This window comes from Nothoprocta perdicaria, unplaced genomic scaffold (assembly GCF_003342845.1).
Source record: "Nothoprocta perdicaria isolate Ctin4 unplaced genomic scaffold, notPer1 scaffold_208, whole genome shotgun sequence".
In the NCBI taxonomy this organism is placed as follows: Eukaryota; Metazoa; Chordata; class Aves; order Tinamiformes; family Tinamidae; genus Nothoprocta; species Nothoprocta perdicaria.
The window spans coordinates 336,561-353,986 of NW_020455294.1; the positions used below are offsets into that span (position 1 = coordinate 336,561).

The following is a 17,426-nucleotide window of genomic DNA, read 5'->3' on the forward strand; positions in this document are numbered from 1 at the left end:
CTAGAGACTTGAAATGCAGCAGAGCAACTCAGAACCCAGCTGCGAGTTTATTATTTTTGTACCGTGTGTAACCTAACTTTTCTTTAAAAGGTAATTGGTTTTGGTGGGAAATCTCCTTTTTTTGTTTAATTGTCATTTAAAAAATGATAATAACCAAAAGGGCCTGTTTCGACAATGAAGAAATCACATTGTGTCCAATTTCTCCACTAACCACGCATTTTCCTTTCCCTTTAAATGCGTGTCTTGAGCATTTGCACGATATGCCTTTTATTCATTGTAAAATTTTCTCTCTCGGCGTTGTCGGGTGTAATCTCCTTTCTCTCTCCCCGCTCATTTCGAARACGTGCGGGATAGTCGCTCCGGAGACTCCAGGCCCTGTTGGGCACACACATATTTAGGCGCTCTTTAAAAAGTGGATTTTTGACCTGATAGACCGTAACGGCTCCCAGGGAGCCACTATGGTCATTGTGTAAATCCTCCTTAGTTTGGGGTTTACTCACTTGATATACCGTAACGGCTCTTAGGGCCGTTATGGGCTATTGTGGTAATCCAGCTGCTGCACATGCGCATGAGGCTTTTGTGCCGAGAAATCCTCGGGAAGTTTGGTGGGGAGGGCAGCGGGCACGTCCAGCATTTTTGCCTTTCTAACGGGAAAGGGAGGGAACGGCCAGGGGAGACAACCCGGGGCTCTTCTCCCCGTGTCCCTGGCCCAAAGGGGATCACCCTGATGGATGTTATATTGAAAGACAAAAAATAATTAAATAAAGCCCYGTGTTGAGTTTAGGTGCTCTGAGTATCCTCTGGAGCTGCTGGTGTAAGTTGGGGTGTTTGAGGGAATGTGGGAGCCGATTTCCCTTAGGCCTGGGTTTAATGCACGTCGAGGTTGTGTGTCAGGCTTCTGCCTGGTGGGGATTTTGACAACTGAGTTATTGACCCTTGAAACKGGGAGCTGTAGCTGAAAGGCTGCTGCAGTCGTAGCTATAGCAACACTGCCAGTGTTCCTGTAATTATTAACTTTTCCTGTTCCTAATAACAAAAAATTAAGCTGCTTCTTGTTTTAAAGCAATCTTTTTTTGCAAACGGACGGTACTGCCGCCGCGATAGGACGCGTTGGTAACGACCTGAAATACCGTGTGTCGGTGACTGGAATAATTAAAGAAGTGCTGGGAAAGCACAGAAAAAGCCTGAAATACTGCTTGCTCGCGTGAGTAAAGCTCATTGCTTCCGAGCGCTCCTCGAAGCCGGTCCTGGCAGGCAGCTTTAACATCGTGTTGTGCTGCACGGAGCCGCCCGAAGCTTCCACGCCTCAACACGTTACCCAAGCTTTTAGCATGGCCCAAGCTTTTGCCCCTATTTTTTTTATTTTTTAATCCACCTTGCAAGAGGGAGAGTTAGTGCCCGTTGCGTATAAAATACCTCCTCGGGTTCCAGCGTGAGCCCAGCAGGTTGTTAACGCTGGCACGAGTGACGGAAAGTTCTCTGTTTTCTTGTACGTTCGAATGGCCAAACTGTCGACGTTACTGTGTTTAAAGCAGTCCTCGAATTGTGTCTGCTCAACAGGCAGTTGCTTAGCTTTCCTTAGCCAGGTTTTAGATAATGGCTTTTGTTTCTGTTTAGCCATCTGTCCCTGTATTAATTGTCCTTTTCCCCTAGCATCCGCCCAAAATTTTGGCAAACTCGTTCCTGAGGACGGTCTAAATTCCTCGCGCCTCATTTTCTGTTGTTGAACACTGCTACCTTTAGCATTTCACACATTTAATAGATGCAGTTCTGGCTGGCGAAGGGAAGTTCAGTCACCGGCACTGCATCACATGCCGGTGAAGTTACTTTATTTTTATGCGACATGAAATGCTGGGAAAGCAGTGTGGAATTAAAATGCTAGTTTGTTTGCAGGGAACCCATGGCAAGGATAGATATTTTTCTGCTTTCTCTGCAAAGTGGGGTAAGGACTTGCAGAGTGACAGCATTTCAGAACTTCAGCATCCAAGATCCCCCCACTTCATTTCCATTCTGCATCCTGAAGCGCCTCTTGCTCTGCACGGTCTACGCAGCTTCCTCCCTGGTCTTTGACTGCAGAGCTGCTGAACGAGGCCGATTGAGGAAAATACTGAACCAAGTGATGCTATTTGAGCGCTCAGACTCTTCATATTGTGATCAGCTGCTTGGCTGGGCCAAGCTCAAGCTGGCTCCTTCTCGCTTTATGCTCCCCGGTCCCGTCTCAACCTCAAGGGCCTAGGCCAGGCTATTGTTACTTCCCTGGTGATTGGGCTGCCTGCCCTGAGTTAACATGTTGCCTCTGGTGCCTCATGAAGAGGTTCCTCAGTTGCCTCTGATGCTCATCAACAGGTTCCCCGGTCCCTGCTTTTCACTGGTGCTTCCCGCACCAAAAACCTCCGCTGATTTTGACCTCCCTTTCTTTTGGCAAGGTGAATCCCCACCGTGGTTCCCTTTTGTGCTTCACGTTGCTCATCTGGCGTCCGTGTGTCCTGGGCCCTGCCCTGTCCTGCTTCCCCTTCCCCCCAGTCCTTCCAGGCTCCTCCCATGGCTCCTGTTGCCTCACGTCTTGCCAGCCCTCCCTTTGGGGGCTGCCCCACCGCCATGCGCTGCCATCCATCCATTCCCATCCATCTCCTGGCCCACCATGCTCCCAGCCTCGCTCCGTGCTGGCTTTCCACCTCCTGCTTTGCCTCACGGGTGGCTGCAGACACCAGGTCTATCCAGCCTGCGTCCTGTGCCTGCTTCATCTTGGTCCTGTGTTAATCCAGCCTCTGCAGCCGGCTCCAGCCGTGCTCGCCATGGCCAAGTAACCAGCCCAAGTGCCCCTTTAGTCCCTTCCTCCCATAGGTGTTTTCCAACCTTCTTCCTTCTTCGCCTTCAAACATGCGCAGCCTTCCCCAAGTCCTTCATCTCCACTGCATTCAAAGCCTCCCTGATCTGAGTTGAATGTTAGTGTTTCATATATATATATATACATAATTTTCATATATATATAATTTAAATATATATTTATAAAATTTTATCTGATTTATATATATAGTAAAAGCGCCTTTTTGAATCGAGACATAAGCCTGTCTAGTTGAGGAGCAGACTGATCAGCATACTGCAGCCACCTGAGGGCAGATTTGTTGCCTCATGCTCTCCTATCTTCACCCCTCCACAATTTCACTCCTTTCTGCCTTACAACCTGTCTTCTGTTTGTCTTCTCGTGATACGGAGCATTTTTTTCAAGGAGTAGAAATTTTTAAAAGTGAGTATTTTAAGACCAGTGTATCTGAAATCACATAAAACTCAAGTGGTGGTTATTTATTTTTCAAACTAATGTAAGAATATTTTCCTAAAGCAATAAATGTATCTAGCATTTAAGTGTCCTTTTTGTGGTCAGAAATCTGAGAAAAGCCTTGAAATCCTTGAAAAAAATCCTCGACATAAAAAAGCATAACTGTATTTGTAGGAGTGAAAGACAGTGTTTTGGACCAGATTGTATCAGATTTTTATTTTCTTTTTTTTCTCCTTATTTTTGAAGAGTGCTGTAAAGCATTCGCAGAGCTTCAAGAACGTCCAGCAACAGTATAGCATTCTCTTTCCAGAAGTAATTGTGGCAGCATGTCGTGAAAGAAATAATTTGAACTCGGCTCTAACGTTGGTAGTGGTGGTTATTAACTGTCAGCTATACGAAAGCTGTACAAAATACCCTAAAAACATCTCCGTTTAAGTTCAGGTGTCTGAAGTAGATGTGCAAGATCTTCCTGTGGCACTTGGAGAGCAGTTGTCACCAGCAGCTACTGCAGGAGCCACTCTCAATCTCGTGTCGCTGGAGTCCCATTGGGACTTGATACTTCATTGGAGACTTCCCAATGTCCGAGTGAGATGCAGGAAAAAGCAGTTTATTATAGCAAAGCCTGAAGAACGTTTGAGACTTAAAAAACATTACAAAGGCCAATTTTATTATTTCTTGTATTTATGGAAGATGATTCTTCTTGCTTCTTGCTGTTGCAGCGTGCACACTGAGCATTTTTATATGCACATATTTACATGCATAAATAACTAATGTCAGTTGTATAGATATCTATACAGAAACATAAATATATAAATATAAACATGCCCACATTCAGAGAAATGTTCACCTCTGACTGTTGTGATTACAAACCACAAAATCTTACTCTTAAGACCAGAGATATTGTACAGACTTTCTGTGTCTCAGATTGTCAGAAAGGCATTTTCTAGGTTTATTGTTAACTATATATTTTTACTAAAAGTCTGTTTACTAAAGGTTTTTCAGTTTCTAAGACTCTTTTAAAAATAGCATTTTCTTTTCTTGCTTGCTAACAGACCTAGTGAGATTATTGTTTTGTATTTTCATCTTTTTAACTTCATTGACCCCCAAAAGAGGGGAAGAATTTGTTTCCTGGAAGTGTAGTGTAGAAAAGAGGGGATATGCCACATTTTTTTTTCTCTTGTACATCTGATGCAAATCTCCAACAACAAACCTGGCCCTTACTGAGACATCAGCTCAACTAAAATAATACTGAGGAAGGCAGAAATTGAAACCTTCAGGACATCCCTCCTATCAGCAAGGAAATACATGATGAGGAACCAGGAGTTACACAAGACTAAAGCCGATATTTCGAACCATCCAAATTATATATATTATACATTTTACATGTATATAATCTCAACTTAGAAAGACTGTGTTTGTCAAGGAGACTTCAGTTTGAGCTACAACACATTTCAGTATTTGTAGGGCTGTTCACTGTCTCTGTCTTTATTCTTTGTTTGCTTCATAATATCATTACAGACTACTGATATTCTCTGCAGCATTAAAATATATCTCAATAATATTATTTCGCTTTTGTACTGAAGAATATTCAAAATGATAAACAAAAAAACTGGGCAGATTCGCCAATTAAGTGTTGGGTTTTTCTCCCCCTAGTTATTCAGTAAAGGATAGAGGAAATATTTTATCCAATTATCTGTTTTCCCTGTCCTCAAAAACTTAAGTCCAAGCTTACATTCGTGACAGAGGTCATTAAAGAGGACTTTTAAAGGAAGACAATGCGGTGCCTTCGCATAGTTTCACAGGGAGCTTTTCCCACAAAGGTTATATTGCCAGGGAGTTCAAGAGCCTGCGTGTTGTTCGCTTTTTATATACAGATGTTCAGTGCTGTAACACCGATCCAGGGAAACATTTACAGCTGCTTATTTAAATGTCATAAAAACTGTTAAATGGATGTACCATTAATCCTGTTTATCCCTGCCGATTTTATTTTCTTCTAATCCAAGGCACTTGCTTATCTTTTATATATCGGTTTTGTAAGCTAAAAGCAATTTTCTTTATTTTTGCAGTGTCTCACAGAGTTAATTCACCCTGTTTGCTTACCTGAAGTAAATACCAAACACAGCTTATCAGGAATTTAGAGAAAAATAAGGACTGCTAAATTGGGTCAGTCCGGAGCAATTTCCTTTGCGCCGGCCCCGCGAGAGCCGTGTGCTCGGTGACCCAGGGCCCTTCCTTTCTTTTCGCCTTCCCTTTTAGCCAGGCCCAACTCTTCCCTCCCCATTAAGCCACAAAGAGGGACGGGGCTGGTTCTCAAACCCGCTCCAGAGGAAGTGGGGGGGCCAGTGGCGCCGCGGCCAGGCAGGACATCCACGTGTGGCCCCAACGGAGGGGTTTGCTCCCCAGGGATGTGTTGGGAAGCAGGGGAGTGCTGGGGAGGCTGAGGGACATGTCGGGAAGCAGGGGGTGCTCAGGAGCCCCAGGGACATGTTGGGAAGCAGGGGGTGGTGGGGAGCCTGAGGGACGAGCTGGGAAGCAGGGGAGTGCTGGGGAGCCTGAGGGATGTGTTGGGAAGCTGGGGGTGCTCGGGAGCCCCAGGGACATGTTGGGTAGCTGGGGAGCCCGAAGGATGTGTCAGGAAGCAGGGGGGTGCCGGGGAGTCTGAGGGATGTGTTGGGAAGCAGGGGGGTGCTGGGGAGTCTGAGGGATGTGTTGGGAAGCAGGGGGGTGCTGGGGAACCCCAGGGACAGGCCAGGAAGCAGGGGGTGCAGGGAAGGCTGTCGCCTGCCGCTCCCAAGCGTCAGCCACGTCTCAGCAGGGCGCTCGGGGGACACACGCGGTCCCCACGGCAGCCGCACAAGTCACAGCACCTGGCAAGGGCAGCCAGGAAGCTCCCAAAGAGCCCACACGAGCCTCCGCACTCCCACTTGCGCAGAGCAAGGCCCCTGCAGGGCTCTTGGTGCCCCAGAAGGGGTTTCTAGCCATTCGTTCAACTCTCTTCTATACTTTTTTTCACAAAAATAAAATCATGTTGTTTAGTAAAGAGCTTAGTTTTCACCCTGCCTCTCTTCCCTCCTCAGCAACGGTGGATTTTTAGACTYGAGTCTGTGTGAAGATCTGCTGCCAGTGCCTGGGCAGCCATGGGGCGGGATGGGGCTYGCCATGGGGCCGTGCGCAGGGCCCAGCTGGGCCGAGCTTTCGGCAGCCCTTCGCACTTGTCACCCCTGTGAAAATGTGGGGAGAGAATTAAAGTATAAAAAATATCTTGAAAATRTAAAAGGTTTTGCCTGCTCTTTATAGCATGCCTTGGCATTTAATGTTGAAACACATCCCTCTGGTCCAGCCCACCTAGGTCTGACTCTTCTCTGCTCCTCAAGCTTGCCGGCAGCCCAAAGTGCGGCCTCGATGAGGGGGGTCTGTGCAGCCGTCTCCTTCCCCCAAAGGGGGACGAGCGTGCCTGTCTCTGTCTAATAAATAATATCCGTCAGCCGGCTACTTGGAACATCAAAATGAATCGGTGGCTTTTTATCATTAGTTTCACAGCCTTTGGTATTTTCTTTAAGCCCCGCTCCCTAAAATCTTCCCCCCTGCCTTTTTTTTTTAAGAACAAGAAAACTTGTGTTTAAAAAAAGTCACAATCTTTAATCCAACCTCATGATTTGAGGCCATAATTTTTAAAAACTCTTGAYGCCGTTAGCAAGTAAAAGAATTTTTGAGAGAGAGAGGTATATGAGATGTTGTCCAGACACAGGGGAGATACTGAAGAAAATACAGGTGATGGTTTTGTTGTCATCTGTACAATAGCACTAATAATGTTAACTCTTGTAACAGAAAAGAAAAGAAAAGAAAAGAAAAGAAAAGAAAAGAAAAGAAAAGAAAAGAAAAGAAAAGAAAAGAAAAGAAAAGAAAAGAAAAGAAAAGAAAAGAAAAGAAAAGAAAAGAAAGATTGTATTATCTTTATTGTCTCTTTATTTAGAGATCAAGAAAGTTTAATCCCTCCACTGCAACTAATTTTGCATGTTTAGCTTAAGAAAATTGAACAGGCATGAAAATCTAAAAGTCGGGGGATTTAGGCCATCTCTGCTATGTTTTAAAATGAGTAAAATATTAGGTCTGTTTTTCAGTTTCATTCTCTAATGGAATAGGACCGGCCTTATTTTTATTACAGTAACTGTCATAAGAAGATGCCTGTCATTTGTCAATACTGAATAGTGAGAGAGCTGCAGAAAATCCATTTGATCTTACATAATGCTTTCATAGTTAGTAAGATTTACATATGACATTTTTGTATGATTAAAAGTACTGGAATTTCCTTGCAGTAGACATTAACTCCTGTGATTGAAGTTAAGGGAGATTTTTTTTTTATAGCTAATCAAGAGTTTAAGTGCCTCAGGGGCATTTTAAGAAAATGTTATACTGTACTTAATGAACATTATACTACAAATAAGAGTGATATCTCTGTAATTAAAACAGTCTGGATATTGCTTAATGAATGTTTTTCTTATCTTAATGTATAGGCAGTAAGGATTCATGTCGTTGCCTTTATTAACTTGTGGAGTTAGTTAAAAAGCCGGTTAAAACAGTAAGTCCATATCAGGTCAATATAAAATGCTTATGTAGGAATTTCATTGYTCTTATAAACCTGACTAGTTAAAGCATAAACACAGATGTTTGTTTGTGCCATCCTGAGCCATACTGCAATGTAACATTTCTGCCTATAGACATTTGCTGAAGTACTGCCTAAGGCGCGGGGGAATTTGCAAGTCCTCTTCCCTGGTGTCTGTTAGGAAAATGTTTTTAAATTTCCACTGCACTGTTATTCAGAAGCAGAGAGAAGTTATTTATCAATTAGTGTAGCTGCAGTTGCTGTTGAAACAACAGCATTGTGCTTTTATTCTTCTTTCTGTCACATTACGTCGGCTTTGATGACGTATGTTCTTTTTAATGCAATTGCAGCGTATTTTGGTTTTATAGCTACATGAGCTGTTCTTCAGCAGTCTCTTATTTACTAACTGCTTGTTAAAATGTTCTTTGCTGCTCCACTATTTGGCATAGTAGTTATCCTAAATATGCCCATTGGGATGCAAAGTAATTCTTCAGTTTGATATGCTCAGCTAAACAAAAAACATATATTTTACTTATCAACTTACTCTAAAAGATACCATGTAGGATTTTTTTCCCCAGCTGTGACTGAGTGTCTTTATTTTGTTTTGAACATATTCACCACTTGGATTGCATGGGCACAATTATAAATCTCCGTTTTGCACCATTCTGGGAAAAAAATAGTAATAGCAGGTTGCACTATGTATAGCATAAGAACAAATGGATATAGAATAGTTTGATAATCCAAAACTAATTCTCAGTCCTTGAGGCACTTAGGCACATGGTTCATTTTAAGTGTTCGACTAGTCCTTTTGATTTGCCTGAACTAAGCACATGCTTGAGTGGGTTTACGGGAGCAGCCTCCAAGTACATAAAGGACTGCAATATTGTTTTGTTTTTCTTAAGCAGTAAAAATGTCAGTGTTTTATTTAGGAGCATAATTTACATACATTTCTAAATAAGTGCGCAGGAGTCAGAGAGCTTGTTTATGCTTTGGCTAGGTGTAGAATGGCATAAATTGGAAATCAACATAAAATGTGTCCTGTTTTAATACAAGATTCTCGGAAGTATGAAGGAAAGCTCATTTTCTAAAATACCCCCCATGCACCCAGAACAGGAATTAGGAAGGATAAAATTTGTAATAAACAAATTAGAAAATCTGAAAGATACAGAGGAGGTAACAAATTTCTTCTGTCTTCCAACTTSCACTGCGCCAGCATTATTGATACTCATTTTTCTTCCCTTGATTCATGTGTTTCATTTAAATATTCTCAAGCACGTTTAGTGTAATTTTATTTTAACTTCAGCGTAAATCAGGACTAATTTTAAGGTCTGCATCGTGTCCCCTTTACCTCCTGCCGTGCATTTATGAATATCTAACCTTTGGTGAAGGTAATTGTTCTGTGCCGCGGCACTATCATTTGGCAGGCGGGAATGGCGCCGCATTGATCCCGATTTTAGCAAGCGTGTGTTCCGTGTGTTCAATATAACTCGTTAGCAGCTCCCTCCTAAACTGCTCCAGCGGCTTTGGCTCTTGGGCACTGAGGTTGTAGTCACCGTAATTAGCGCTGGATTTTCAGATCTCGCTCTCAGTCTTGCCCTGCAGCGTTTGGCCACTGGGCATGCAGCGGGATCGGCTGCGGGGCTGCTCCCGCTCACCTGGCGCCGGCACCGGCCTGGAGGACAGAGCGGGAAGGAAAGGTGGGAAAGGCAGCACAAGCAAGGGGGACTTCTGGCAAACCCATTTGAATCAGTTTTTATCGGGTACGGGGAGTGCGATGTGCACGCACTGGGTGTGCAGAAATGTCGTGACAGATGCTGCAATAAGGGACACGTCAAAAAAACAGCAAGAGTGGAGAATTTGCATGCTTCCCCAAAGAGGCAAAAATATTTTTGTGTGGCCACATGCAGACAGCAGCTCCTTCCTAATTCAACTCTTCTGCAGATGGCACCAGCATAGGTCCAATTCTATAAAGGGGCCACCATTATAAATATGGATTTTTTTATAGATATTCATTTCCTAAAAAAAAAAAAAAAAAAAAAAAATTACATAGGATGCCTGTGTTGGCAATCTGTGACTGTCCTCCTCCTAAACTGGAAAGTTCTTCACCTACAAAGCTGTAGTTTTTCCTATGCCTTGCACAGCCCTGAGCACGCTCGGTGCATATCAGTTTATACAGCAGAGTGATAAGCCAAAGCAAACTAGATCAGTGCAATGCAGGACATCCAATGTAAGACTTCTTTAGTTATTAATGCAAACTTCTACAAAGCTCATTTTATTCATATTCCTTTCTAAGCCTTTTTGCATGTTTGCATGGTTTGTAGGTATCCTCATCATTTGTGGGGTGCATTTTTGTTACATGTTGCAATTTTCTTCTACGGCTGCTGGTTGCAGTTGGATGAAATGTATGTATGTAATGCAACGACGCCTGCCAGGAAGTTGGATAACTAAATGACGCTTGGCAAAGTTTCCTTATACAACCACAGATTAAAAAAAAAAAAAAAAGGACATGTAGAAACCACATCAGTGAAACATATGAAGGAACTTGCAGTTTGCTTGCAGAAATTGAAACTTTGCAAGCACCCACATTGAGAAACAAAAGAAATTATAGTGTCCTGTAGCTAGTGTGGCCAGGCAAGCAGGATGGACAAGCAGGCCGTTTTCCTACCGCCCTGCAGGGCTTTGTCTTGGGTAAAGCAGGCGCCAGTGCCCCAAGGGGCTGGAAAGGGCCCTAGCGCAAAGGGCAGGGGGCTCAGTGGGGCCCATCTCACATCACCTCATCTCACCTCGCCTACCTCACCTATCTCACCTCGCCTACCTCATCTACCACACCTCACTTCATCTCCCTCCCCTACCTCACCTCCCTTACCTCCCCTCCCCTACCTCACCTTGCCTAACTCCCTTTGCCCGCCTCTCCTCACTTCACCAACCTCACCTCGCCTACCTCACCTCGCCTACCTCACGTCACCTCATCTATCTCACTTCACCTACCTCACTTACCTCACCTACCTCACCTTGCCTACCTCACATCACCTCACTGACTTTACCTACCCCACCTCACCTACCTCACCTCACCTACCTCACCATCCCTACCTCACCTGACCTACCCCACCTCACCTACCTCACCTCGCCTACCTCACCTCACCTACCCCACCTACCTCACCATCCCTACCCCACCTCCCCTACCCCACCTCACCTACCTCCCCTTCCCTCCCCACGAGCTGCCACGCGTGGCGAGGCAGCCCTCGCCACCCTGCCCCTCACTTACATCCCTTGTTCAGGATTTGTCCCATGTTCAAACACAGCAACACACTCATCTCCCTCAAAAAAAAACAAAACGAAAAAATAAACAGAAGTAACAAAAAAAACCATCTGCTGCTGCAAAAATATGAGAAGTGAGTTAAACGAGAGGTTTGTGGTCCCCTTTTTCCCCTGCCATCTCATCTGGCCATTTTGAACTGAGAAAGACCTGATGTTCTTTTGGGCAAAGCAGTCGCAGCATCGGGGCAGCTCTGAGGCAGCCAGAACAACAGGGTCAAGCGTAGTTGAAAGAAGATGATGGGGTAAATAAAAGGTCTTTTTTTTAAAAAAAAAAGTTTAACACTGGTGGGAGGAGAAAGTTTGGTTAACTATTTAACCTATGATAGCCTTTTATCATTTTATGGTACAGGGGTCCACTATTTAAGCCTTTGTCAGTAAGCTAGCAGTTTATATTAGTTCTTTTTCTCAGAAAGGCTCTGGCTTCCAGTTACATGATTTCCACCAGTTTACTGGAGAGACAGAAAAAATATAAATTGCCACTGAAGAGTCACATTTTTTCTCTAAAGTGCCTCGCCAGCACCTTTTGAGTCCGCATTTTCCATTTAAACACTCGACTACTTTCCTCTATTGGTGTCTCTCCGTGTCGCTATTCCCTTTTTTTGGTGACAGCGTGCGTCTCCCTCCCCATTTCGTTTGCCTGTCTGTTTTGGGGACAGAAAGCAAACCTCCTATTTCAGTGCCAGCACTGCTTGCTAGAGGTCACTTGGAAGCCCCCTTTTCATTTCTCCCTGCTCCAGTTTTTCCAGCAGGCTCCTGCTCTCGGGAGTGACCCTCTCCAATCTGGCTCTTTTGATACCCAAAGCTGCCGGTTACGGAGGTTAAATTTCTTAATTCRCCGTGTTTTTTGCAAGCCTTCCCCCAGCCCACGGCTAACGGTGCCCACGGCAGCACGCAGCCCACCCCGCTGCCCGCCAATTTGGTTAAAATGCAGCAGTTTGGGCTGTAATCTCCTTAAAACTGGAGACGCGGGAGCCGATGTGGTTCTTGTTTCCTGGCGTTTCATACCTGTTTAGTTCAGCCAACTTCAAGGGAGTTTAGCCCAGCAGCCACATCGGGCTGAGCTCGTGTCAGCCTTTTTGGTGAGTCTAAACCCACACAATGCTCTTTGGAGGTGCCCCGACTCCTAAGGACAGCTGCTTCTCAGAGGGTTTAAACAACAAGAACCCCCCCTCTTCGCTCTTCCATAGCAAGGAGCTGTTTGCTTATCCCTAAAGAGAGAGAAAGTGTATTTGTAGGTCTGGAGGGTTTCTTAATTATTTTTTCAAGCATCAAGGAAATGACCTTAGTGGTTCTGGAACAAAGGAAGAAATCAAAATGTAAAGCAGCGTGTTTGATATGTTGATAACCCCCAGTTTTTATTTTAGCATAATTGGATCACTGGCAGTGGCAGTTGTTAGGTAAAGTACCTTAGCAAAGTGGCGGCATTATGCAAAAGTAAATATCATCTGTCTCCTCTTTTAACATAAGGCAGCTTTTTTTTTCTTTTTTCTTTTTTTTTCCAAAACAATTCTCTTAAATCTCCCTTGATTTTATTTCCACTGGGAAAGCTCGAAGGTTTCAGAGACCTATATTCCRCTTGTAAAGCTTGCAAAGCTATCTTTTGTTTTCCATTGAAGAAAACCTTAGCCTTTTTTTTTGTTCACATTAACTTTTAAACAATTGCAGCGAATTTGTTTTTCCTTAAAACTGCAGCTCTTTTCTTTTTTTCCCCTCCTTTTCTCTTTTCTTGATATTTTTATTTCCCTTTTATATGGAGAGTTGTAGATTTTGTCACTTCAAACGTGTGCTGTTCCTCCTCTTTTCTTCTGCTTTACAATACACACTAGGAGATTTTTTTTTTGCATATTCCTCCCCTTTCTCCAGCAGATATTGTAGTTGACCAAATTTAAAACACTACAGTATTTAGAATCCCTGCAGTGCCATTTTAAGTATTTGGACCTGGAAAATGCCCCAAGCAATAACTACCTGAATTGCTTTTAATTACACAATATAGCTGCATCATTTTACTTCAGATTCTTTTTGATTGATGCTGTAAGGCAATTGTAACCATGGATGATGGGATTAAGTGCCTCTTGAAGTGACTTTAGCTTCTTGTGGGAACAAAGGGAAAGAAGAGAACACTTAGTCCCTTTTGGAGTGAACAGCCTTTTTTCACTTGCTATATAAAGAAATACAATTAACAAACATTATCCCCAGAGGTGAATTGAAATGTACATGCAGACAATAACTGCTCTTGACTGCAATTAGACATATATGATCCGAGGTATTTTGGCCATTCATTAGTGCTAATTGTTTGAGAAACAAGCCCACAGAACAAATGATTAAAATGTTAGTGCCATAACTAGCGTTATTAGCATGTGTGATAAAATGCATGCGCCGCAGCTGTACCAATAAAACGCACAGCAAAGTCCCTTTGATTTGACGAATGCTCAGCTTAGCTGCGCTGTAAGCCGTGGCTGTTTGCAAAGGGCCTGCTGATGTTTATAACAAACAACTTGTGTCTTCCTCGCTTAATGAGGAGAATTACCATGCAAATGGTGCTGCTTTGTAATTTCATATCTGTTCCCTTTGTCTTTGCTGGATTATTTGGGTTTGTTTGCGAGCTGCTCCCTAGTAAATGGGACGTAGTAAAACCAGAAATAGAATATTTATGGCATTTGCCTTGGCTTTATGCAGGCGTTGCAGGAGGAGTAACTGCAGGAGGGTTTGCGACCTAAGCTGCGCTGCGTTCAATGGGGGTGTTAGGGCYGGGGTCACTTCTGTCACCTCCCCATTGCGACAAGTCAGGACTGCCTTTGGGACACAGCTACATGCACGTGGTCAGGAACACGCACCAGGGAACCTGCATTTCCAGTGGTTTTGTTCACATGTCCAGATACGCTCTTTGGAAGCAGCATTCCTAACTCTTTGCCAACAATATGCCACATAATGTAGAGCTGGGGATCTGTCCTGAGAAGCAGTGGGTATTTTTTTCACGGAGCAGGCACATCGTGGTGTAGCATCTCTTCTAGAATAATATACATTAAATAGAGATGCAGGTTAAGGTGCTGAGCCTAAATATAACTTGTGGGAGTACTTTGTGAACTGTGAATTGCTGGTGCTAATGAGACTGCACAGGTGCACACAGTTAAGTATATGTGGGATCAGGAGCAACTCTGGAATCTCAAAATGCATTTTACAGCAGGGACATTTGTATAATCTGCAGTAATTTCACTGGTTGCAGTCACACGGTATTTTGATAGACGTTGTAATGTCTCTTAGTAACCAAAAAGGCTTTGATTTTTCCTGTGTAAGGATGAACTRTTCTCTCTTGGGTGGAACCATTATCAGAGGAACAAAAGTAACGTTAATTTGCCAACTGTTTTTATATACTTGAGAAAGATGTACGGAGAATGTTATGTTTGCTGAAGAAATGTAGATTCATTTTCAAGACCCCAAGAGCACTCAATGTGCTCCTAGCTGCTATGAATGAAAATAGGCTGCCGTAAAACAATTTAACGAGCTTTACCCAGTAGTCTAGTCCTTATTTTAACTTACAGCACTTAAAGCAAGAAACATTGTCCTAGCAAATTCACTTGGCTTATGTCCATTAATTTAGTTCCAAGCATATTTAAGCTTAGTTTGAATCATTAAAATACTTGCAGTCAGGCAATATATGTACTATTTCCCTTGGCGTGGGGTTACCAATGTAATTCAGATGGTGGTGCTGGTTTTTTTTTTGTTTTTTTGGGGGTTGTTTTTTGTTTGTTTGTTTTGTTTTGTTTTTCTTCTAAAAATAGTGAGAGTGAGAAGAGGAATTTTTAAGAATGTGTGTCATAGTATATGAAAATAGACTGGCCATATCCATTTGGGAGTCAGACCCAAACATACTTGTTGGAAACTTATTTTACACTTACGTTTGTGAAGCTCTTTGTTTTAAAGGGGGAAGATGCTGTGCTGGTCAGCTGACACTCTGCACTTTGCTTTTTGACACTCTTTTGGAAAAAMAAARCAAAACAAAAGATTATTTTTTAGATTTACTGAACTTTTCCATGATACTGTTGTGGCAAATTGACAGTATGCTCTTACAATCTGTGTCCTGAGAAACGCATATTTGGCTCCAGGGGGCTACAGAGTTGCTTAGCTAAGGAGGAGATGTGGTAGCCCCTGGCTGATAGCATTTATATATATATATATATATATATATATACACACACACACACACACACACACACACACACATATTTATATATATATCCTGATATATATTTATATAATATATATATATCCTGATATTTATATTATCAGGAGGTGGTGTTTGCATGGATTCAATCCATCACTTCTTCAGGAATAGCTGGTTTGCTGGGGAGCCATACTGCTGCCCCGTTGAAAGGAAAGTTTAGGTGCCTTAAGGGGACAACTGGCTACTGATTTCTACATCTGGCCCAAAGATAACAAGAGTTCTACCCACAAAACACTCTACGTGGTGGTGCTCCTTGTTTGGAGAGTCAATGCAGGATAACAGGAGCGGGGCTTGCAGAAGTGAATGGGAAACCAGCGGCTCAAACAGCCTTGGGTTTGAGAGAGGCCGGGAGAAGTCTTGGGCAGGAGATGCATCCTTGCTCTGTGTGCTCGGAGATTAGGGCTTCAGTCGCATCTTTCAGGTTTCGGTGGCTGAGGGGTTGGTGAGAGGAGGTCATTAAGGGTGCTTCAGGGGCCGCTTGTCCTCARCGCTGGAGTTAACTATTAATGGAGCCGGATCTTTGAGCCCTTTGTGCCTTGGGGAATGGCGGCATTGAAGCCATCAGAGAAGGGGATTAGAAGCTAATCACTTTAGTCCCCTCATATATGTAGAGTGGAGGACTGCAGGCTTCCTTGCTGACCTCTGTGTCACATGGAAGAAAGACCCTCCTATTTCCATCTGAGCTGCCCTTCTCTCCCACTCTTCCTCCTCGTTCCCCCAAAGGCTGCTGCAAGAAAATGGGATTAGGTGGATTTAACACTAGTCGCCACGAGTTGCGTGGCTATTCCCACTTCCGTGGAAGGCCGGGAGCGTGAGCTGGTTCATGGGAGAGGGGCAAGCAGTGGACTTGGTGGAGACTTGGTGGGTCTCAGTTGTGTGTTTCCCAAGTACCAAGGGTCAGGATTGCCACCGTGTATAACTCGGAGTTGCTGCAGTGAGAGGTGGAGAACATTTATAAATAAGGGTGGCATTGGCCCTTGCCTCTCTGTTACTAAACAGCAGRACTGCCCTGGTGATGAGGCCGCATTGGGCACCACAGGCATGTTACCAGCATGAACATGGCATTGGGTCTTTGTGGGTCCAGCCAGGACGCGCAGACCTGGCAGAGCCGSTGGTGGAGTAGTTGCCATTTTCAGCTTCATTTCCTAGAGCAGAATGTGGTAAAAGCTTTCTTGCTATTTTTAAAACCACATCTGTATTTTGCTTCCAGGATGCCAACTCTACAGGGAGGAAAATTCTGGGAAAGGGTTGGTTTAGAAAGGCACGTATCATAGTGGCCTGTCAGCGATGTATCGCCTTTGCCCTGATTTACAGTGACTGAACTCGTTTTCAAGCGTTTGAGAGGGTTAGTCGTGCTCACTTTGAAGAAAACCCACTTGGCACATGCAGCCATGTGTCATCCAAAACGTAGCGACTGGGGGAGGATTATTAAGAGGGGCAGAGGAAAACGCACGGGTCCCTGACGTGATGTGATAATGACACATTGAGTGCGCTGCTAGAAAAGCTTTGCATTATTCAAAGTGCTGAATAATGTGCATGATAATGCATGATGGTGTTAGCTGCTAGGATTATTGGTGGCGTAAGTGACTGGTGCCCTGCGTACGAAGGCAAATTGTATTATTTTAGCCTCATTTTTGGTGCAACAGAATAGGCCGGGGGGGGGGGAGGTACAATGTGAAGTGAGTAGGCCCGGGAGCAGGGGAGGGTTTTGAGAAGGGCTGTGAACCATGGTGGTACCCTCTGCAATTTTATTCCTCTGGGCTTGCAATTACGGAGCGAGATTAACTGCTGGCTGYGCGCAAGGCTGCCCTCCCGGGCGTCTCTGCCGCCTCCGGGTGCGCGGCGGAGAACATGGACACGGTGGAGGCGGCCCCGAGCCGCTGGGTGCGACCCCCGGCGCGCGCCGCGCGGTGCCAGGCCCAGGCCGCCGCGGAGARGTGGGGCACAAGGCAACCACAACGGCCAAAAGGCACCACGGCCGAGCACCCGCCAAAAGGACCCGTGGG

General features: G+C 44.3%; 1 protein-coding gene across 1 annotated transcript in view; it reads left to right on the forward strand.

Annotated features, from left to right (window-relative positions):
- Nucleotides 1-458: 458 nt before the first annotated feature.
- Nucleotides 459-17,426, forward strand: part of CLYBL (citrate lyase beta like) — a 94,605-nt gene continuing 77,637 nt past the window's right edge. The window contains exons 1-2 of the mRNA XM_026038331.1: nt 459-469; nt 1,064-1,204. Coding sequence (XP_025894116.1) covers nt 459-469; nt 1,064-1,204 — 152 coding nt within the window. The remainder of the gene's footprint in view (nt 470-1,063; nt 1,205-17,426) is intronic.